Raw genomic sequence first — 22,878 nt, forward strand, 5'->3', positions numbered from 1 at the left:
TATAGAGAGATAAAAACATGGCAAAATGATAATAATTGGGGAATCTGCACAAACGTTATATACTGTACTATTTTTCCAACTTTTCTACAGGTTTGAAATTTTTCAAAATAATAAGTTAGGAGGAAAATTTTTTTAAATCCCTACTAAGTTTCCAAAAATTAGCTCAAATGTCTCCTCAAAGAGGCCCTTCAGGAAAACACATTTGGGAAAAATCACTCCCTTTTCTGCATTTCCAAGGCACTTTACTTATGTTCATACTTCAATAGTCTGAGAGAAAAAATCATGGGGTATCTACCTGAAGTCCATGTACTTCGATACCCTCTCATATATACACCTCTAGGCTCATGCTCACACGTGATCCCAACGAGGCCTAGAATAACTACTTAAAGGGACCAAATACTGGCTGGGAAATGTCCAAATCTCAAGAGCAGGTAGGAAGGCCTGGGGTGAGGAGCTTGTCTAACTCCTGCCAAGGATGTGTGGGGGCGGCGGGGTGGGGGGCTGGGGAGTGTGTGTTTATACTGGGATGTTGTCACTGGAAGGACCAGCCCCAGAACAGAGCTCATTCTCCATACACACTATGGATGTCCCTGTAATCTGGGACACCCAAGGTTCAAATTTCACAGAATCCAATGACCAAACTCCTCTATACTTTTCACATTTTTCTAAACTTCCATCAAAATCACTCAGCCTACTCTTTCAGACCAAGAACGGCTGTGTCTGTGTACGTGCGTGTGTGTGTTTACAGAGGTTCACTCACTAGGACACTTGATCCCATCAACTTCCCACATATTCCCACAACTGGATTAGAACCTCAAAAGCAGGGTTACATCTTCTTACTCCTTGTAGTCTTACCCACACAGGCAACGCAGCACATATTCAGCATCAGCGAGAGCAGAGGGCAAAAATTCTAAAATTCTGGCACTGACTTGCTGAGCAACAGGACAGTCCTTCCCCCTGCTAGTCAATGGTTCCTCCTCTGCACAATGGACACAGCAGGACAGCTATGGAGACATTTGGGGACAACTACGGATACCTTGAAAAGCCCAGCAGATGGGGGCTTCTGGCTGGGCACACAGTTGTGGCAAAAGGCGGAAGCAGCAGTCAACATTCAAGCCCATAACTTTATTGGAAACAAGGAGTGGGGTGTAAGAGAAAACTAGGAATCAGGCTCTGTCAGAGGCGGTGGCTTCTCATCATCAGGGGGACAATCGATGAAGTCAGCCAGCATGGCAGCTGTGTCATCCTGCTCCTTTTAGGGACAAAGACATAAGATTTGAAACAGTCAACACACATACACGGAAGAGTGGGTCAGAATGGGGACAAACACAAGGAGCTGCAACCTCTTCTCCTTCCCACCCAGCCCTCCCCACTCCAGAACCACCCTCCCTGCCTAGCCCACTCACCTTCTCCTGGAGAGCTGCCCCCTCTGTCTCCGTCTCCGTCTCCATTTCTTCTGCTGCAGATGTCTCTGGTGGGGTTGGTACCTTCTCATCCCCACCCTCAGTCCCCTCTTCCAGGAGGGTTGGGGGAGCAGAAGGCTCCTCTTCAACAAGCTCCTGAGGAGGTGCCCCTGCTGGGGGGCTCCCCTCTTCCCTCGCCACCTCTCCCTGGGCGGGGAGCACCTCAGGGGCCAGCGTGGGGGCTGTCTCGGCCCCATGGTCCTCCTCGGCCCCGGGCTCCTCCACTTCCAACAGCAGCCCGGGTTCCGGCTCTGGCTCAGGCTGCACCTTGGGGGACTCAGCAGGGGGCAAAGCTGGAGGCAGGCTTGGGGGTGGAGGTCCACCTTCTTCTACCTCCCCTCCTGCTGAGCCAAACTCCAACTCTTCTACCTCTTCCAACTCTTCCTCCTCCTCCTCCTCCTCCTCCTCTTCTTCTTCCTCTAACTCACCTTCCTCTTCCTCAAATTCCTCCTCAAATTCTTCTTCCTCCTCTTCTTCCTCTTCAAAATACTCTTCTTCATCCTCTTCTTCTTCCTCAAAATCTTCTTCCTCTTCTTCTTCTTCCTCCTCCTCCTCTTCCTCTTCTTCCTCCTCCTCCTCCTCCTCATCACTGCTGTTGATATTAATAACTGTCAGATCTTCTTCCAGGGCTGGGGGTCCTCCCCCACCAGCAGTCCCTTCAGGGACCAACTGAGGTGGTGGGAGTGTCACAGGGCCAGGAACGGGAGGGGGTGGAGGAGGAGGGAGAGGCCCCGGGGCTGCAGGAAGCTCTTCAGGTTCCTCCTTGGCTGGCACAGGAGGGGAGGCTGTTGGTGGCCCGGCTGGGGCTACAGGGGGGGGTGTGGTGCCTGAGGTGGGTGGGGGCGGCAGGGATGGCAGCCCTTCAGGCACAATGACCACACTGTCATCAGAGTCGCTTTCCAAGGATATCTCCACATCAGATGCCTCCTCCTTATCATAGTGGACAAAGGCTGGTCTGGGCATTCTTCCCCCAAAAGTTTCATCTGGGGGTATAGTAGGTGGAGGAGTGCCACTAGGGGCAAGGACGGGATCCTCATTTGAGCCTGCCCGGTGGTTCTCAGGGCCAGGAAGGAGCCGGGGGGGTACAGACACCAGGCCTGGGACAGAAAGGCCTAAGTGGTTGGCTGTGGCTGGAGGTCCAGGACGTGCTGGGGGCATTGGGCCTGCTGAGGGCATTGAGCCCACTGAGGGCAATGGGCCCACGGACGGGATGGGGCCTGCCGACGGCATAGGGCCTGCTGAAGGCATGGGGCCTGCTGAGGGCATGGGGCCCGGGGGATGGAAGGGTGGAGCCCTGAACGGAGATGGGGCCTCAGGAGGGGGAACTGGGGCAGGTGTGGAACAAGTGGGGCCCACAGACTGAAGGGGAGGAACCCGGGGGTGGGTCAGAGCAGCACAGGTCACCAATGCTTCTGAGCAGAAAGAGGAGACCTGAAGAAGGAAGAAAGAGTAAGTGTGAGCGTCAGGAATACAGGGTTTTGCAGCACCGGAGAGAGAGAGCCCACCAGCATCAGAAACAAGAGAATCCAGAGACCAAAGAGGTGGACTCAGTCCCAGTCAGCAGTTACCTCAAGGCTGTCTTCTCTCTGGCCAAGGGAGAAGGCTTGCAGGGCACAGGCGAGAGGAGGTGGGCAGCGAGGAGAAGGTGCCAGCAGCAGAGCCAGCAGCAGGCGGTAGAGTTCATGGCGGCAGCGGGAGCTGGTGTATGGGGAGCTGCCTAGGACCTCACCCTGCTGGACACCCATGACCAGGGGTAGCACTAGATCATGCAGTCTCTGAAAAGGACACAGGGCACACCTAGAGACCTCACCGAGACTACTCAACCCTTCTCAAGGGCCTACTCCCAGGTTTGAAGGGACCCACCTCTGGGGTCACCCCCTACACATGTACAGAGCAGTGGCCCCTCCCCAATCTCCATGGGGACCAGGCTCCACTAACCCTGTGAGTCTCCTCCTTGATGAGAGGCCCGCACATGAGGATGGTCCGGCTGAGGCCTGGGGAAGGAGAATGGTGTCTAAGAGGCAGGCAACCAACAGGATTAAGAGCAAGGGCTTCTGAAGCACTCAGCCCAAGGTGAGCATCCAGCTCTGCCTCTGCCTAACTTGGGCAAGGCATTTAACTTCTCTAACTTTGTTTTTTCAACTATAAAATGGGGATCATAAAAGTACCTCTACTATATAGGACTGTTGACAATATGTAAATGAGATGATGTAGGTACAACATAAATGTGCATTTATCTTGCTGGGGACAGCTGGCTCTCCTCTTCACATGGGGTGTGGTGGCAGGAACCCAAAGGAAAGTCACCCACTAACTACACAGTATCTAACTACACTTCTGCTTCCAGATTAGCAATTGTGTTGGAAGCAGGAAGCCCCAGTGAGCGGCCTGCCTGGGGAGAATGTAAGCTCCACAGGGCAGTGATTTTCCCCTGCCAGGTACTGCTAGAACAGTACCTGGCATGCAGAGAGGATATGCAAACAAAGATAAATGACACCCTGGAGAAGCAGTGTAGACAACCAGAACCCCCCATCTAACAGCAGGATCCAAGATTCTGCCTACAGCCCTGGTGGTTGCATGGCGGCTTCTGCTCCTTCTTTCGACTTCTCTGCAGGTTTTTAGCTGGTTCTGCATTTTATCGACACCCCCACACTTTAACAACTGGTTTTGAGCTACACCTCAGGCCAACCCAGCGCCCCGAGAGTGCAGGACACAGGCCTCACCCACCTCTCAGTGCCGCTGCGCACACGTCGCTGTTGGCATTGCTCTCCCCTTTCCGGTGGCTGGGTGGCGCCATAGCCTCCCCTACATCCAGCTTTAGCTTCTTGGGGGCGCTGGGCTTCCCGGACTGCAGACCTCCATCAGGGCTCCCCCGAGGACTGCGCAGCTGGTGGTGGAGGGAAACATAAATCACATACACAGGCAAACAGGAAGGCAGGACAGTCAGGAGACAGCGTTTGGTCGGGAGGCTCATTTGGACAAGGGGCACAGGATGAGAGTCCTGCGACAGGAGCAGGGGCCTCACTCACCTTCAGGGCATCAGCTGGAGGGGAGATGTCACTGAGCAGGTGGGTGAGCAGGGCCTCTCCCGAGGCTCCTCCCTGAAGCATTCCTGCCGAGGCCCCGCACACCTGCACCCACAGCTCTAACACAGCATACACTTTGGTCCGCAGGGTGCTGTGGAGTGAGTAGAGGGCGGCTTGTGAAAGGGAGTCAACATGCCAGATCCTGCCTCTCCTCCCTCAGTACTCCCAGCCCCCGCAACCCCTAGCCCACCTGTATCCCCTAACCCTTCTGTGATGGTCACCTGTAAGGCCTCTCCTGGCCTGGAGAGAGGGTGTCCCTACCAATGCTCCAGGTATTGAGGACCTGGGGAAGCAGGCGGCTGATGAGGGCCCCAAAGCGCAAGAGCCGGCCTCCACACCTGAGGGCAAAGACAGAACTGTGACCCCCGTCCCCAGCATGTCGCAGTCCCTTCCCCACACCCTGCCCAATCCCACTCACGCAAGGATGAGTGCAGAGAGCAGGTCTAAGGCTTCAAGGTGGATAGAGGGCAACAGCAGCAACCGCAGGGGACCATCTCCAAGCAAGCTCTGCAGGAAAAAAAGGTAAAAGTAAGGAGTCGGGGAAGAAAGTGAGACACAGAGAGAGATGGAGGCAGAGTAGATGTGTGTGACCAAATACACGTGTACACACAGGTAAGGAACCCACTGCTGACCCCAGCTCTCCCACAAGATTAAACCCCTATCCTCTAAAATGACACCAGAAGGAGGATGAGAAGGATGGCTGAACCTCTCAGCAATGACTCAGCTGACCCCAAGTTCATCATCCCCTAGGGAAGCATCTGCTACAAGTGTTCCTGCAACATGTGAGCAAATCCACTCTGCCATGCATGTGTGTCAGGAACAGCACAGGGAATAATGGCATTTGGACAAAAGGAGCTGTCCGGGACAACTTCAGGGATGACATCATTTTGGGAGCTTCAGATCCCACCCTGCTTTCCTGGCTGTCCTGGGTCCTGAGGAAGGGCTGTGAACAGAGGACAAACTCCACTTACAATATTCTTGGCACTGATGCTGAGAGTCCGGCAGATGACATCCAGGATTTCCTGCACAGGCACGGACACGGGAGCCCCAAACTCAGAGCTAAAGAGAATCAGAGCAGGGAGACCCTCAGCGCAGGTTCCACAGCACGACCCCACACCCAACCTCAATCTCCTTCCTCATGATGAAGATGACACCTCCTTCTCAACCCCTCTTGCTAAGGCCCTTTCTCCCCTGACACTCACTCACACACCTGAGCATGAGCCCCAGGCAGCGGGCCAGTCCAGAAAACCTCTGCCGAAGCCGGAGAAGGGCATGGGCATCACCGTCTTCTGATGGGGAGAGCAGCACCTCCACTCCAGGGCCCTCATACTGCATAGGAGCTGGACAGAAACACAACCACCTTCACACTCTAGGTCTTTCTTCCCTCCCTTCCTTTTTCATCTGTGGTGGATGACCCATCTATATTCTAATCCATTCTGCCAGAAATCAACTGCCCCGCCTCCCTGGGCCAACCTCCCACTTCCCTCCTGCCACATCCCCAACCACCCTACCTGCTTCTGCTCCCTCATACAGGGCCCCTAGTAGGCTGTGCAGTGAGGCCAACAGGCTGTGGAGCTCCTGCTCCCAGCTTTCGGTGTGCTTCAGGCCCTGGGAAAAGCCAGCCCCTAGAGAGGGCAGCCTGGAATAACACTCACAGGCTAACTGCAAAAGAAAGGTGAGAAACCTGGTCAGACAGGAATCCAGCCGGGCCACCAAGTCCCCCAACCCACCAATGCCAAGAAAGATGGAGATCAAAAAGAGCTCAGAGGGAAAATGGAAAGGGACAATAGGGCAGAAGGACACAGGTGGAAACACAGAGGCAGAAGTCACGACTTGTGTATCTTGGGTATGTTAACAGAGAGGGAAGTGGGAACATAGTCCAAAAGCAGTAACAGAGAGAAAAGCTAAGAATAAGAGATAAGAGAAGCTCTAACTCAGACCCCCCAGGCTCTCCATCTCCCTCCTTGCCCTTTACCTGCTGGAGCTGAGGGCTCAAGGCATCCACCCGAGACAGGAAAAATGAGGCCAGCTTGCCCTGGGTTAGTGGGAAAGAGAGGAAGAGGCTGGTGAGTCAGCTCCAAGGATCAGAAACGTAGACCCTGCCCTCTCCCAGCAGCAGAATCCAAGCCTGGCCTTTTCCTGTCCTGCAAACACAGGAAGCAAAGCACTCTAAGGGGCATCAAGCCTGGGAGCAGACATGCTCTCACGGTAGAAAGACATCCTGAGTGTCAGCTCTCATCTTTAGCCTCCCTGTTTGGGGAGAAAGGGTCTGGCCCATGTCTCACAGACACCAGGCTCCCTCCTGTCAATTTAAAAGGACACAGAGTACTGAAAAACTCTCTACCAGCTTAGACAAGAAGGGAGGGTCCAAGCTGGGCACTAAGGCACTAACCCAGAGGTATGAGGGCAGGACAAAGTCAAGAGAGAAGAGAAGGCTGCGGAGCAGACATCTCAGAGCAGTGACCTGTCAGCACACATTTGCTCTGCCTGCTAAGTGAAGGTGCTGGCGCAGGAGGGCTTAACCTGGGGCCGTAATTTATATGAGGGTAGAATCAAAGGGGCCCGTGAATGTGGATTGGAAAAAAAGTTTTATCATTTGCACTAACCTGCAAGTGAAATGTAGTGTTTCTTTCAATTATAGACAAAAAGCCACAGTGGTATTACAGTACCTCTGACTGTTACCAACAGAAATCACTTATTTTCATTTCACATTAGAATTATAATAGGTATCCTGAAATATCATTCACATGCATGGCCAATCTGAAATTTCAGTAGTTATCAGACCTGCTGCTAGATCTTATTTGACATGTTAATAAAGAAGCATATACTACTTTATCACAATTTTTTTAAATATACATTTCAACAGAATCGGTTTCCCTTGCAATTCCATGTATTTTACTTTATGAATTTAAAAACATTCTGAGAAGGGCTCCATGGCACAAAAAAGGGTAAGAACACTGAAGTGGAGCCGTAGAAAGGAATGAAACAGGATTTCCACCTTCAGTGGGATGTAAGAGTTAGTAAGGAAGACAAGATCAGTGTATGGAACCAATAGTGGCACTGTACCCAGAGAAGGGCAGAAGGATGGCTGAGAGGGACTGATGCCGGTAGGCAGGACTGGGGAGGACAGGATGGAGCTGAGCTTAGAAGAAAGGGGAGAATCCAGACAATGAGACCAGAGAGGGAGAAACACTGTGAGGAGAGCTACAGACTCAGGAGATGCCCACGAGAAGCAGACTGAGGCCTTAAGCACCAGGCTAGTTGAGTACGGATGTAATCGGGAGCAGGGGCATCACTTGCACAAAGGAAAACTTCCAGAAAACAAATTGGCTGTGACCCAGGGGCACGGCAGGGGACTTACAGGAGCACAGTAGGAGCGGGAGCGGGAGCCCATCAGTGTGTGGTTCAGAACCAAGCCTCCAAGGGCTCCCTCCCATCTCCCCTGGGGCAGGAACCACATTTAGTTTCCCACATTACACTTCTTACCGACATGAGACAAGCACTGTTTTAGGTGATCCCAGGGTAGAAGGACCATTTCCCTTGAGATCTGGAAAGCACTTTCATGTCTGATGTGCTAAGGTTCAGAACACTTTAAACCAAAAACAGTATCCACCCACAGGTCTCCTGATTCACCGGCTTCTCCAAGGATGATATTTCTTAGAGAGTTGCCAAAGCCCACCTATGGCACTCAGCCCTTTTGGCGAACTTACTGCTCAAACTTTCCTTGAGACTCTAGCTCAAAAAACTGGCCTGAGGCCAACAGAAGTCTGCTTATGTGACTGTAGTAAAACAGAGCACAAGGACAAGGCTCTGACCACAGGTCTACCCCAGGTGACCCACAAAGCAAACCAAAGCAATGGCGTGCTTGGAACATTTCACTTGAAACGCAAGCACACGCATGCACACGTACATACACACAAATACACACACATACATACGTCCTGGGTAACTCTCAAGAGTGGGGTTAGTCTTCCCACTTATTCCAAGGAACTACTAATCAATTTGGTGAGGAGGAGGAGGTAAAGCCTCTACCGGATTGACCTTATAGACTCAGTATGCTTGACATCATTTGGGAGGAGTAATCTTGAGCTTGGAGACTACAACTGCCCTGGGAGCTTCTGGGAGATGGGATAGAGAACAGACAAACACTCCAAAATGGCAATTATCAGTTTCCTAAGTACTGGTCTCCAAGATTTTCCAAGTACAAATTGCCCCTGGCAATTTCTTATCTGACATGTTGGCAATGCACAAAGCCAAAATCCTCAACAGAGGGAAGTTCTCCAGATGACACTTTATTCTTAGAGAAATAAAGGCACACATACCCTGTAACAACATATGAAAGTTTTGTTGTTTGGTTTGGAAAGAGTACTCAAAATGCCAGCCATAACTTCAAAAACTACACATCTGACAAAAGCTTGTAAATTATAGACGAATTCTCCTGCCCACTCACAATGAAAATTAAGAGGCACTAGCAGGGGCCAGCCCCGCAGCATAGCGGTTAAGTGTACGCACTCTGCTGCTGGCGGTCCAGGTTCGGATCCTGGGCGCACACGAACGCATGGTTGTCAGGCCATGCTATGGCGGCATCCCATATAAAGTGGAGGAAGATGGGCACAGACGTTAGCCCAGGGCCAGTCTTCCTCAGTAAAAAGAGGAGGATTGGCATGGATGTTAGCTCAGGGCTGATCTTCCTCACACACAAAAAAAAGACGTACTAGCAGAGAAAACACTTGGCATTCTAGTCTCCCTGACTATTCACAACCTGACCCTGCAGGTTAACACTCAACTCTCCCTCCACTTCTGTGGGAAGATGCAGGTAGATATAAGATAACCCCACACAGAGCTGAATCAAACAGACGTTTGCAGTAAAACCTCACAATGGGAGGTTTTCACCAATGGGAGGTCAGGGACAAAGACCTAGCCTGCATAATTTCAGAAGTTAATTTACAGTGCATTTTATAAGAAACACAGTTTTTACTAAACTTAGTAAAACTCCAGTAAAAGAACTTTACTGAAATTCACAAGTTACTCCAAATGCCTTCTTGAGAAAGCCCTGTCCTGCCTACCCAAAGATTCTATTACCTGTCATTAGTGGCAGTAATACGAAAACAAATAATCTACAAGGACATGACCCCATGTTCACTGAGAACCACCTGCTCCAGGACTTTTCAAATACTGTGAGTAACCAGTTACTAAAGCCTCAGTGAACACCACCCCTAGATCACAGCATACATAGCCACAGAGCTCCGAGTCTGGCTCACAGTCCTTCTCAAGTCACTGACAACGGATCAGAGCCTATCTGCCAATCCTGTCTATGTTCTTGAAAGTTTCTAGGGAGTCTGGTTTAGTGGGAAAAACACGGCTTGACGGGCAAACAGATCTGGCTCACACCCTGGTTTTACAGCTACCAGATACATAAGCTTAGGTTAGGTTAGTTAAACCCCTCTGTACCCGTTTCCTCCTCCATCTAATTCAGTGACACCAACTCCAGAGAATTACTGTAATGATAAGATGACATGACACATCTAGACACTCAGTGCAGTGCCTGGCACATAGTGGGTACCCACTAAATACCAGTTGCCTTTCCCTTTCTTTTACTTTCTTTATTTGGTCATAGAACCATGGGATCTTACTTTCAAGATCATTTGAATGGCAAACTCCCCCTTAACTGATAATACTGATGACCAATATAGTTAACCACACCAGTTACACAAAAAAATTATTAATTTGCCACTAATTTCAGTTCTCTATAGATTTGTGCTTCCATCTAAGAGGATGCCCAACAGTTTGTCAAGCAGTGATGAGTATAACACCACAAGGGAGAACATCTAATCCACAGGAGAACACCTGTTTGTTCTCAGGTACTGGTTGGCATCCAATTATACTGCAAACAACAAATGTGCCGATTAAAACGGCCCTTTAACTGTTACTGCTTTGGCAGAATTTGTTAACCATTCATATTTGTTATTGTATTTCCTTGAAAATAAAATTGATTCTTTCACTGACCTCCTCTCTCACCTGACCCTCATACACCCTGCCTGTGTGACCTAACAAGGCTTTGGTGTATGGCCACTTTGTATGGGTCATGACAGCTTGGGGGAAAGGGTGCGCAAGTGACAGAGGGAGATAAGTCAGGAATACAAGGAGACAGAAGCTTTGGGAAAGCTGATATAGGGAAGTGAGAAGTCAGGAAGGCTTCCTGGAGGAAATTACAAGAGCTTTAGAAACAAAGTAAAATAGGATGGTAGAAAAATGGGCAGGGTATTCTAGGTACAAAGAAGCCAGGGCAGAAAGAAGGAGTCCAGGGTTAAGAGCTTGGGCTTTAGCATCAGACAGGTTCCAATCTCTACTTATCTTAGGCAAGTTACTTAATTTCAATTTCTCTATCTGTGAGGATTAAATGAGAACGCATTTAAACTGCTACAAGGTGGTAGAATTCTAGCTGTGGAGATAGGTGACAGAACAATCAAAAGACAGGTGCTTAGAAATCCCAGTAATGGAATCTGAAGTAAGACAGCTATCAAGGTTTATGTTGGTGGGAAGAGGAGTTTCCATGAATACTTACTTTGAGAGACCCACAAGCCCGAGGAAAATAGGTCATACAAGCCTTCATTCCCTCCAGTGCTGAGAGCTCACACTGTGGGAAAAACAGAAAGTAAGGAAAGGCCGAGAGCCCAACGCCCCCACAGATTCCATCTCCACCTCGCCACCCCTCAAGGTCCCTTCTCCATACGCTTTTTCTTGGCCCTTCCCTCTTCTCACTTCTTCAATCCTATACGCCAGTCACTTCCCATCACATTCTTTAATCCAAACTTTCACATTCTTTAATCCAAACTTTCACATTCTTTAATCCAAACTTTTTCTTGGCCCTTCCCTCTTCTCACTTCTTCAATCCTATTCGCCAGTCACTTCCCATCACATTCTTTAATCCAAATGACGTGAGTGAGGGCAGGCACTGCAAGGGACCAAGGGGTAGGGGGACTGGGGAGGTATCTCACCTCTGGTCTGAGGCCCAGCAGAGAGGTGAGAAGGCCAGGGAGGTGGTTCATGGAGATGTCCCGGAAGAGTGTAGGAAGCTGGGCTGCATATCGGAGCAGGTCCCTCAGGACAGCCACGGCCAACTCCATTGTGGGAGGCGGGTCCTGGGACTAAAGAGCAATAACACCCCATGCTCCCAACCTCACCTTCATGGTCACCAAGAGGAGGAGGAATGAGAGGTATGACAACATGGGGTTTTTGAGAAATACCACAGTTAATGTCAATATTATCATCAAATCCACTAGGAATAGAGTGCATTAGAAATATGAAGGATCCAAAAGTAATATATTTCTCTACAGAAAGGACATGTGTTTACATTTAGTATTATGGGTATCTGGGGGTCCTAGGAATTCATTTGGGAAAAAAAATGTAACAAAGCCACGTCTTAAAGATCTCAAGAGTTTTTGGACTCTCCCACACTATATTTCCCTGCTAGGAATGGAGAAGAGCACTTCTCAGACTGAAAAAAAAGTCTCAGCCACAACAAAAACATCCCACCTCTCCAAGCTTGCTTGTGGCTGGCTCAGAGCTACCCTGGAACTCATGGATAGAAAATGATGTGGATTTAGAAGGACTTCCCTAGAAAATTAACATGTATCTAAGGAAAAAGCACTCAGCATGTATCTCCTGCTAGACCAGAGGCCATGTGTCAACAAAACAAATAAGAATGCTTATTAAGAAAGTATGAGAGGCGGGCCGGCCCCGTGGCTTAACGGTTAAGTGCGCACGCTCCGATACTGGCGGCCCGGGTTTGGATCCCAGGCACGCACTGACGCACTGCTTGTAGGGCCATGCTGAGGCGGTGTCCCACATACAGCAACTAGAGGATGTGCAACTATAACATACAACTATCTACTGGGGCTTTGGGGAAAAAAAAAAGGAGGAGGACCAGCAATAGATGTTGGCTCAGGGCTGGTATTCCTCGGCAAAAAGAGGAGGATTGGCATGGATGTTAGCACAGGGCTGACATTCCTCAAAAAAAAAAAAAAAAGAAAAGAAAGAGAGTACAAGGGGCTGGCCTGGTGGCATAGTGGTTAAGTTCACGCGCTCCACTTCAGCGGCCCAGGGTTCACAGGTTCAGATCCTGGGCACAGACCTCATCAAGCCATGCTGTGGCGGCGTCCCATATACAAAAAGTAGAGGAAGATGGGCACAGATGTTAGCTCAGGGACAATCTTCCTTAAGCAAAAAGAGGAAGATTGGCAACGGATGTTAACTCAGGGCCAATCTCTGTCACCCAACAAAAAGAAAGTATGAATAGGTGGGCTTCTCAACTACAAAGAGGCCCTCAACACTGTCCAGTAATCCTATTGTATGTCCCTCTGGTTAACTCTCTCTACTACGCAAACCTTCTCCCACCGTCACTTCTGTGTAACCTAACCTGCAACTTCACAGAGAAAACTGAAGCCCAAAAATTCCCACTACCCAACCTGAAAGTCCATGTTCATCCTCATCCACCCTCTCGCTCCCACCTGTCACACCAGAGGAGGTACTAGAGGAGGGCCCATCCAAGGACAACCCCTCCACTGTGCTTTAGATACCATCCTCTCCCTTCTTCTCAGAACCTTACACTATTAACCAGCCCCCTCTCTCCTGTATTTCCAACCAGTCCCTCTCCAATGGATTCTTCCCACTGACATTTATACATGCTAAAGTCTCTCCCATCCTAAAAATCCTTCTCTTAAACCCAGTCTCAGTTACTGCCCAATTTCTCTCCCTAACCATTAGAGCCTAAAGTCTTGAAAGGATTGCCTATCTTCCTTATTTCCATTCCTTCTCCCACTCACTTCTCATCCCAGGCCAATCTGGCCTCAGTGTTCACTGCTCCACCAAAAACTTTCACTACAGTCCTATAACCCTGGAGTTCCTAAATCTGATAAATAATTTTCAGTCTTCATCTTGTTCCACCTTGGAGGGGCATAAACAGAAATGAGTCCTCCCTCTTCCCTGAAGTACTCTTCCCTCAGATTCCATCCAACCCACAATCCTGGTTACCTCCTTTCTACTGCTCTGTCTCAGTTTGTAAGCTCATCCTCCTCTACCTGACCACTAAATGTGGAGTGCCTTAAAATCCAGTCTGTACAAGTACTCAACTTGATATCCTCATCCTCATCCTCAACTGCCATCTAAATGTTGAAGACTCTCTCACTGTAAAACATATTGACTGAAGCCCCCACCCACTGAACTCAAGGTTATACTCTGAGACATCTGGCCACTTCCACTCACACTAGATCAGGGCATGCTTACTCAGAGGGCTTCTACTCAAAGCCCAAGGCCACATTCACAGTATTTGACCCCTCCCCTCTGACCCTGGCTGCCTTCCAATGTTCTGAAATCCAGGAGTCTTCCTGGATACATCCTACCCATGATCCTATTCCATCATTAGGACATGTCCACTTTGCCTCTAACTCTCTCTTGAACTCATCTACTTATCATCATTTCTACTTGCACCACCCTAGTCCAAGTTATCAGGAATGTTCTCCGAGGGTACTTTAATAGTCTTCTACATAGTCATTCTGCTTCCATTCTGGCTCCTTTCTAACTCTTCACCACACAGCAGCTGGCGATACTTCCAAATGAAAATGTGATCATGTCACCACCACCTCCTCATCCCTACTCGAAACCATCCATGAAATTCCCACTGTCCCAAGAATAAAAACCAAACTCCTTAACATGCCTACAACGCCACACACGGCTTGGTCCCCATCTACCTATCCCCATCTGGTCACAGTTCATCAACTCCAGCCACACCAGCTTGCTTATAATTTTTCAAATGAGCCAAACTCCTCTTCTCTCAGGGCTTTTGCACACTTAGAACACAGAAAACCTCCTTAGCCCAATTTACTCTTACTGATCAGTTCATAAAAGCCCTCCCTGAACCACTGACCCTGATCACCATCACCCACACCACCCCAGTCTGGGTCAGATTCTCTTGCTCTTAAATGTTCTCAGAACTATAATCTTTACCTCTTTAGCACCTACCTCTATAGCACCTACACATTTCAGAGTCATTGTGTAATTATTCAATTAAAGCCTCTTTCACCAGAACAGGGATCAGTAAACTATGGTCTGTGGGTGCCTGTTTTTGCATGGCTCATAAGATAATGGTTTTTAAAGGGTTGGAAAACAAACAAAGAAATAATGTGCAACAGAAACCATGTGATTCACAAAGCCTAAAACACAATCTGTAAACATTTACTTCATAGAAAGTGTCCCAACCTCTGTGCTAGACCCTAAGCACAATGAAAGCAGGGTCCAAGTACATCTTATCACTGTCTCCCCAGAGCTTAGCACCCAGTCTGCGCTCAGGATATACCTATGAAGAACTAAGTGGAGATGTCATCAAAGGATGTAAAAGTAGAAAAAAGTTAAAATGTTAGAAGAGGAAGAAAAGAGTAGGCAAAAAAAACAATCAGACACCTGGAAAAGAACTTGAGAGATGTCACTCATTAGAAGAGCTAATGAGGAAGTGAAACAGTCAGAGCTTACAGTGTGTGAAAGGTCAGATGAATTAAAATAACCCAGTAGATAAAAATATCAAAAAGTTTAAAAGAATATTTCTATCCGAAGCTTATCCTTCCTGCTATCAGGAAACCACTTCTAATTATTCTGTCCTCAGAACTAAATGTCCAAGCTGCAAAGAACATACCACATCCAGAATGGAGAATAAAGGGATGGTTGGGGGAGGGGGTGGAGGGAGGGCGGCTGAATCCTTACCTGCAAGACCTGCTGAATGCTCCGAAGCCAAGAGACACAGTGTTGCTGGAACAGCTCTGTGGGGCTCTCCCCCACCAGGAGGGACAGCAGACACAGGCCCTCAAACCTTATAAGAAAGAAGTGAGTGATGACCAATGGGTGGAGGCTAGACTTCAGAGAAAGCTATTTATCGCTCTTTTACTCTCACTGGGCTAGAGCAAGATGTCACATCCGAAATCACTGTGGTTTCTAACTCCGGAAATACTTGGAGGACTTGGAGTGAGGTGCAGGCAGCGAGGAAAGAAGGGAACAACAGCAATCCCAGGTGAGGCATAGGAAACCTGGAAGCTGGAACAGGTGGGGCTCAACGTGAGTGAGCTCAGGAAAAGAATGAACTCGCCACCCTCTTGGGAATGGAGAGATCTCTTGAATCCATGGGGTGGGACAACGGATGGACAGACGTATAGCCCACTTCCTAAGGAAACATCCCCCTGGAGAAAAAACAGGGTGAAAGACTTACCGAGTTTTCATAGAACCAAGACGTGCATTACTGAGACCCACCAACGCCCCAACAGCCGAAAGGTTCTGGAGGAAAGAAAACAGGGAAGTGAGTCAAGAATAGGATTCTAAAGACACAGGAGAATTTCTCCAAGCCCTTCCCTGCTCCACCATCTACGAAGACTTTTCTGAAGTCACATCTCCTTTGAGGCCAAAATCCCATTCCTCTAGAGGCCTTCAGCCTTTGTCCTATTTTCAGCAAGTGAAACACACAGCAGCCTATCCCACAGGCTTTCCTCAAGTTACATCTTGCCTGATCGCTTCTCCCACTTCCCACCCAACAAATTAGTGCTATCCAGAGAAGAGCCCAACTCATCCAAGCTACCAGACTTCCAAGACAGGTCTCCTTCACCTCATATCCCTAGACGGCACCCAGCGCCAAGGAGACATCCACAAATGCTTGCTGAAAGGACACTGAACTCCTCTGTTACGCTTCTTCCTTCACCCCCAAATAAATCCTCCTCCTCCTGTTCCTGGCCTCCTCAGAGCTGTTAAGAACACCAACACAGACGTAATCAACCAAAGACTCCTTCCAACCCTCTCGTTCTCTCACATTCTGGAAGCCCCAAAAGAAGACATCCCTCAGCCCTCCCACAAGTAACCTCTCCATCCCCTGAATGGCCAGACTCCACTCATGGCCCCTGTATTGCCCTAACCGTACTTATCACTCATTCATTCAACAAATATTATGCACTGAGTCAGATGAAGGAATACAGAGCTGAATAAAATAAATAAGGTTCCTGCTTTCATGAAGGGAAATGTACATTCATGTATTCAGTAAATATTTATGTAACATCTACTTCACGTGAGACATTGTCTTAGGTGCTGGGGAGCTTATATTCTAGTGAGAGGAGACAGAAAATAAACGAATGACCAAATAACAAATGGTATGTTCAATGGTGCTAAGTGCCACGGGGAAGAAAAAAGTAGACTAAGGAAAGGAGAGCCTGGAGTAGGGAAGGTAAATAGTATCTTATGTGGAGTGGGCACCAAAGCCCTCCCTAAAAGGCCATTTGAGCAGAAACCTAAAGGAAAGTGACAGCAACACATACTGATACCCTTATACACTGCTGCTAAGAACATAAAATGGTGTAACCACTTTGGAAACACAGTCTAGCAGTCCTCAAAAGGTTATAAGAATATAGAGTTAACATATGACCCAGCAATTCCACCCTAGGCATACACCCAAGAGAAATGAAAACATACATTCTCACAAAAACTTGTCCACGAACACTCATAGCGGCATTATTCATAATAGTCAAAAAGTGGAAACAACCCAAATGTCCACTGACAGATGAATGGATAAACAAAACATAGTATTAGCCATACAATGGAATATTACTCAGGCATAAAAAGGAATGAAGTTCTGAGACATGGATGAACCTAAAACATGCTAAGTGAAAGATGCCAGACCCAAAAGGCCACATTTTGTAGGATTCATTTATATGAAATGGTGAAACAGGCAAATCTATAGAGCCAAAAAGTAGATTAGTGGTTGCCTAGGGCTGAAGGGCAGAGAGGGGGTGGGGGGAAATGGGGAGTGACTACCAATGGATACAGGGTCCTTCTGGAGTGATGAAATGTTCTAAAATTGATCATGGTGATGGCTGCACAACTCTGCAAATATACCAAAAAACACTGAACTGTATACTTCAAAATGGGTGAATTACATGTGAATTACATCTCAACAAAGCTGTTTTAAAAAAAGGCATACTGTTAACAACAACAACAAAAAGAATGTTTCAGGCAGAGCAGAGAAAAAGCAAAGGTCGTGAAACGACAGCACACTTGGTATACCTGATGAACGGCAAGGAGGCAAATTGTCACTGGAGAAGAGCACACAAGGGAGAGAGGAGTGATAAAAGAGGAAGGTCCCAGCAGCAGAGCCAGACCTTGTAAAGCCACAGAGGCAACTGCTGACTTTTACAGTGAATAAGTCAAAAACCATGGGACAAGACGGGAATTGGGCAGAGGAGCGCTATTATCTGACTTATGATTTATTTTTTAAAACACAGTAACAAGACTTGAGCTGCCTTGCTGAGAAGGCAGAAGCAGACAGAAGTAGGAGACTACTATAACAATACAGGAGACAGATGATACAGCTTAAAGAGGCCGGCAACTGTGGGGATACGAAGCATCAAACTCTGGATATATTCCAAACCTAGAGCCAACAGAACTTGATAACAAATTGGATATGGGTGAAAGATAAAGGCCAAGACAATCCAAGGTTTTTCACTTGAGCAACTAGCCATTTACTAAGAAGGGAGACACTACAGGAGGAGTAGATTTTGGGGGTGAGAATCAAGAGTTCAGTTTCAGATATGTTAAATCTAGGATGTCTATTTAACATCAAAATGGAGATGCCAAGCAGATGTTGGGTAGATGAGTCTGGAGTTAGGAGAAATTCTGGTTAGAGTATGAATTTGAGAGTTGTCAGTCATGAGGCTGGATCAGCTCACCTAGGAAGCGAGTATAAATAGAGGGAAAAGAGCAGTACAAGGACTAGGTTCTTGGGCACTCAAACATCTAGAGGTCAGAACAGTGAGGGGGAACCAGTAAAGACAACTAGAAAGGAGTGACCAGTGTGGCAAGAGGAAAATCAAGAGAAAGTAGTATCCCAGAAGCCATGTGAGGAAAATTATGCAAGAAGGAAGGAGTGATCAACTGTATCAAACACTACAGATAGGTCAAGTAATACGAGGACCTAAATTTGACCTTTGAACTTGATATCCTAATGGTCACTGCCGACCTTCAAGAATTACCATACAATCCAGCAAAAGGGTATTTCGGTGAAGCAGTTAGGCTGAAAGTCTAAATGGAATGAGTTCTATGTAACAACCATTATAGAAATAATTCATTCAGGGGAGAATCTTGAATGGATGCTAAAACAAGTGAGTGAAAGGCTGACAAGACACAAGACATATATATCCTCTCCTCACAGGACACTTATTAATTACAAAAGGAAAAATCCTAACTTTATATCGAAGAAACCACCTTAACCCAGCGATCAAAGTTAACATCACCAGTAATGAAACAGAGACATTATGTGTCTCATATATGATATACCAAGAATGTCACATCATTTCTACAGCATTCCTGCCAAAAATGCACAACGTAAATCTAACCATCCGGAAACAGCAGACACACCAAACTGAAGGACATTCTATAAGATACCTAACCTGTACTCTTCAAAAATGTCAAGATCGGGGCTGGCCCGGTGGCGTAGTGGTTAAGTCTGCATGCTCCACTTCAGGGCCTGGGGTTCACTGCATCAGATCCCAGGTACGGACCCACACCACTCATCAAGCCATGCCGTGGCGGCGGCCCACATAAAATAGAGGAAGATTGCCACAGATGTTAGCTCAAAGCCAGTCTTCCTCAACAAAAATTAATTAAAAAATTAAAAAACAAAAATGTCAAGATCATAAGACAAAGACTGAGGAACTACTTCAGATCAAAGACTAAAGGGATGTAACAACTCAATGCAATGTGTGATCCTGCACTGAATCCTGGACTAGAAATTTTTCTTTTGCTAAAACGACACTGAGGACAACTGACAAAACTTGAATAAGACCTATAGATCAGATAATTTATAACATCAATGTTTGGAGAATCTGGGTGAAGGGTATATTCTTTCAAATCTTCTACAAATTTTTAATTATTTTAAACTAATGTTTTAAAAAAAAAGATGAAGAAGAAGAAAAGAAGAATCAGAGACAGAAGTGCAAACAATTATTTTGAGGAGTTTTGCCATAAACAGAAGTAGAGAAATGGGGCAGGAGCTGGAGGGGGATTCTTTTTAAAGCAGCTTTGAGCTGTATGCTGATGAAAATAACCCACCAGAGAAGAAAATTGTGATGATGGAGAAGTGGGGAAGAACTGCTGAAGCAATACACCTGTGCGAGACAGGATAGATCTAGTGCACAAGCAGAGGGCTGGCCTTAGACAGGAGCATGACTAGCTCACCCCTAGTGGTGAGAGGCGAGGCAGAGCATATGGGCACAGACACAGGTAAGCTGACAGATATGGTGGTGGGAGCCTATAGGAATTCCCATCCAACTGTTTCTCCTTTCTCAGTGAAATGGGAAGCAAGGTCATCAGCTAAGAGTAAGGATGGAGAGAAGCAATCAGAGATTGTCTAGGAAAGTAGAAATATAACAGGACAGCTAGGCAACACTAAGGGTCCACTTGAGATGATGATGGCCATGAAGTTCAAGTGAGACCAGTCAGCAAGGATACATGTTTTTCTCCAGATATACTGAGCTGTGCAGGTGCAGGCAGAGAATAAACAGAGTTGAATTTAACACAGACAGGATATTGCCAGGCAAGTACAATGAAGGGAGAGGGGCAAGGAAGTGATTATAATAGAATTTAAACTGGGTAAGAAGGGAAGAGAGAACAAGACAGATAATAAGTTATCTTCTTTCAAATAATGATAAATGGCAGGAAAGCAGCAGAACAGAATAACGTGACAGAGAACGACTGGAACGGGAAGGACTACTTTATTTTAAGATGGGGTGGTCAGGAAAGACTCCTCTGAAATGGTGGCATGTAAGTTGAGATCTAAATAAGAAGCTCACCGTCCCATGAGATCCCAGCAAAGAGTGAAGGAACTGATGAACAAGGGCCTCAGCATGCTCTAAAAAAGATATTAGCTTAGGTGGCTGGAGTACAATTAACAGAGGCAGGGAGTCTTATGAGATGAGGTCAAGAGGTAAGCAGAGGTCACACTATGTAGGGCCTTGTGCAATGACAAGTTACTATAGGTTTTTAAGCAGAATGCTGTAATCTTATTGATATTTTTTAAAAGCTCACTGGCTACTGGCTGGGGAACGGAACAGTACAAAGCCTTGGGGATACAAGGCAGAACAAGACACTCTGCTCCTCAAAGCACATGCAGTTAAGTTATAGGGGAAAGGGATCAGGGATTTGCTTTCAAATGCTCAGGGGTGGCGGGGGGGCGGGCAGGGTTTGGAGGGTAGGAATGAAACAAAAGTGGTAATGTTCACTGCTAAATTTCAGTGATGGGGACAGCATATGGTGGAGAGGTTCAAAATACTATTTTCTCTACTTTTGTGTAATCTGATATGTTCCATAAGTGTTTTTTTTTTTAATTACACACAAAAACAAAACAAATCAAAGCCTAGTTGTGTAGGTGTGGGGGAAGGAGCTTGTATGTATATGTAAAATGAAAAAACGGATTATTTCAATATGGTGTAATAAAGAGCAGCTAATCATAGCTGTTTAGGGAAAGTTTCCCCCTGGCAGTGGCAAATAAGCAGAGAACTGAAAAGATTTTTGGAGGGAGCAGGAAAGCAGCACAGGGAGTAATTCCAAGCAGAGAACAGTAAGTACAAAGAACCAGAGGCAAGAAAACCCAGGTACTGAAGTATTTTAAAAGGCGGCAAACAGGATCAGAATTTTACTCTAGAAAGCTCATTCCAGCTGCTGTGTGGGAAATGAGTTAAAAAGAGCAAGACTGAGGGCAAGGAGACCAGTCAGGACATTGTTGCTATAATCCAAGCCAGAAATTGTGAACTGTGCTAAGGTAGCTCCATTTGGAACTGCTGAGTTTACAGCATCTATGCGAAAGCAAAGTCGGTGATTATGCCTAGATGGATGGACCAATCAATGAATCTCTTTTTCTCTCAAGCTCCAAGCCTATTACTTACTTTCATTACTCCTCTCAACTAGACTAGACATTCTCCGAGGGAAAAGACTACGTCTTATTTACCTACCTGGACATAAGGAATAGCACCTAACACATAACAAATACTCAATAAATGTTTGTTGAATGAAAATCGATGGGGAAGCGAAGGAAACACTCCACACAGTTCCATGTACTGAGGACCCAATACAAGAGACACAAGTAGAAAAACTTTCAAGGCAGGATATACCCAAAAATGTGGTACAGGCAATATTAAAGGGGGAGTCTAGTTTCCCACATCACCCTTAGATTCTTTACTCAAAATCCTACTACACTTTAGACACTTAAAGAAAATAAGTATGACACTAAAGTCATGTAGCTCACCTTCAGGGAGGGGAAGACTTGAAAGAGATGATGAAAAAAATCACATTTATATGCAAAATAGGTACTATTTCAGAAGTATTTAGGAACCACATGAATTTAGAGAAGGAAGATTTAGAGAGAAGAAAACTATATAATCAACTCCTGCTTCTGAAACTGGGCTGAGAAAGCAGACGCACAGTTTTGCCACCCTCAACAATGAGGAGTAATGTTAACATAAATGATAAATGAAGTTGTCCCTGATAAATTTGGGGCTAAGATGACTGAACCACCCAGCAGGTTGTAACAATCCTCTTCCTGGAAGGAAGTATAGAGCTGGGAGGGTCCCAGTAATAAAGGCTGAGACAGGGAACACCTCACGTACATAAGTCTCGGAGGATGGGTAGAATTTTGAAGAGGGTTAGGGGAGAGGATGGAGGGGGGAGACATGTTATGTCTTCTTAGAATCAGTGCCTTCACCTGGGCAAGATGATGGGGGTTGAAGCTAGGATGGGGGCAATGGGAAAGATATGGAAAGGAGTGGACAGATCTGAAAGCTACTCAGAGGAAAAAATCAACAGCACTTGATAGACTGCATACGGAGGTGTGTGAGCAAGAACAAAGTGTCTTGACAACGGAGTTTCTAGCTTGCAGAGCTGAGTGGATGTTAGATTCTACTCTTAGTATAATCCAAAGGACCCTTCTAAGCCAGTCTCCAAAGCTCTGTACCGTCTGTCCACTGCCTAACCACTTCACCAGCCTCATCACGCCCACTCTCTTCCCCCCCACCTCTGAGCCCCAGGCACAATGCCCTTCTTTTCAGTTCCTTCCTACCACAGGGCCTTCCTACATGAGTTTTCCACTGACTGAACCGCCCCTCCCATTTTCTTTCCCTATCCAACCCCTACTCATCCTTGGGGTTCTCGGCTTCAACTCCAGTACCTCAGGAAAACCCTTGCGATTCTCCAGATTAGGTTAGAGCTCCCTATTATACAATGCTCATAGTGTTTCATAACATTTTGTTCACCGCCAT

At 47.0% G+C, this 22,878-nt stretch overlaps 1 protein-coding gene across 3 annotated transcripts in view; it reads right to left on the bottom strand.

Annotated features, from left to right (window-relative positions):
* Positions 1-1,104: 1,104 nt before the first annotated feature.
* PELP1 (proline, glutamate and leucine rich protein 1) overlaps positions 1,105-22,878 on the bottom strand; it is a 43,372-nt gene continuing 21,598 nt past the window's right edge. For 2 of the 3 annotated variants that reach the window (XM_058559924.1, XM_058559923.1), the window contains exons 2-17: positions 15,801-15,865; positions 15,302-15,407; positions 11,545-11,694; positions 11,112-11,183; positions 6,522-6,581; positions 6,058-6,208; positions 5,757-5,886; positions 5,518-5,605; positions 4,965-5,053; positions 4,768-4,884; positions 4,490-4,637; positions 4,188-4,347; positions 3,402-3,457; positions 3,032-3,238; positions 1,407-2,894; positions 1,105-1,252 (exon numbers count right to left, since the gene is read on the bottom strand). In XM_058559924.1, the coding sequence (XP_058415907.1) occupies positions 1,160-1,252; positions 1,407-2,894; positions 3,032-3,238; positions 3,402-3,457; positions 4,188-4,347; positions 4,490-4,637; positions 4,768-4,884; positions 4,965-5,053; positions 5,518-5,605; positions 5,757-5,886; positions 6,058-6,208; positions 6,522-6,581; positions 11,112-11,183; positions 11,545-11,694; positions 15,302-15,407; positions 15,801-15,865 (3,180 nt within the window). In that variant the 3' untranslated portion in view covers positions 1,105-1,159. The remainder of the gene's footprint in view (positions 1,253-1,406; positions 2,895-3,031; positions 3,239-3,401; positions 3,458-4,187; positions 4,348-4,489; positions 4,638-4,767; positions 4,885-4,964; positions 5,054-5,517; positions 5,606-5,756; positions 5,887-6,057; positions 6,209-6,521; positions 6,582-11,111; positions 11,184-11,544; positions 11,695-15,301; positions 15,408-15,800; positions 15,866-22,878) is intronic. The other variant, XM_058559925.1, reaches the window with a different exon arrangement.

This window comes from Diceros bicornis, chromosome 18 (assembly GCF_020826845.1).
Source record: "Diceros bicornis minor isolate mBicDic1 chromosome 18, mDicBic1.mat.cur, whole genome shotgun sequence".
NCBI classification, from domain to species: domain Eukaryota; kingdom Metazoa; phylum Chordata; class Mammalia; order Perissodactyla; family Rhinocerotidae; genus Diceros; species Diceros bicornis.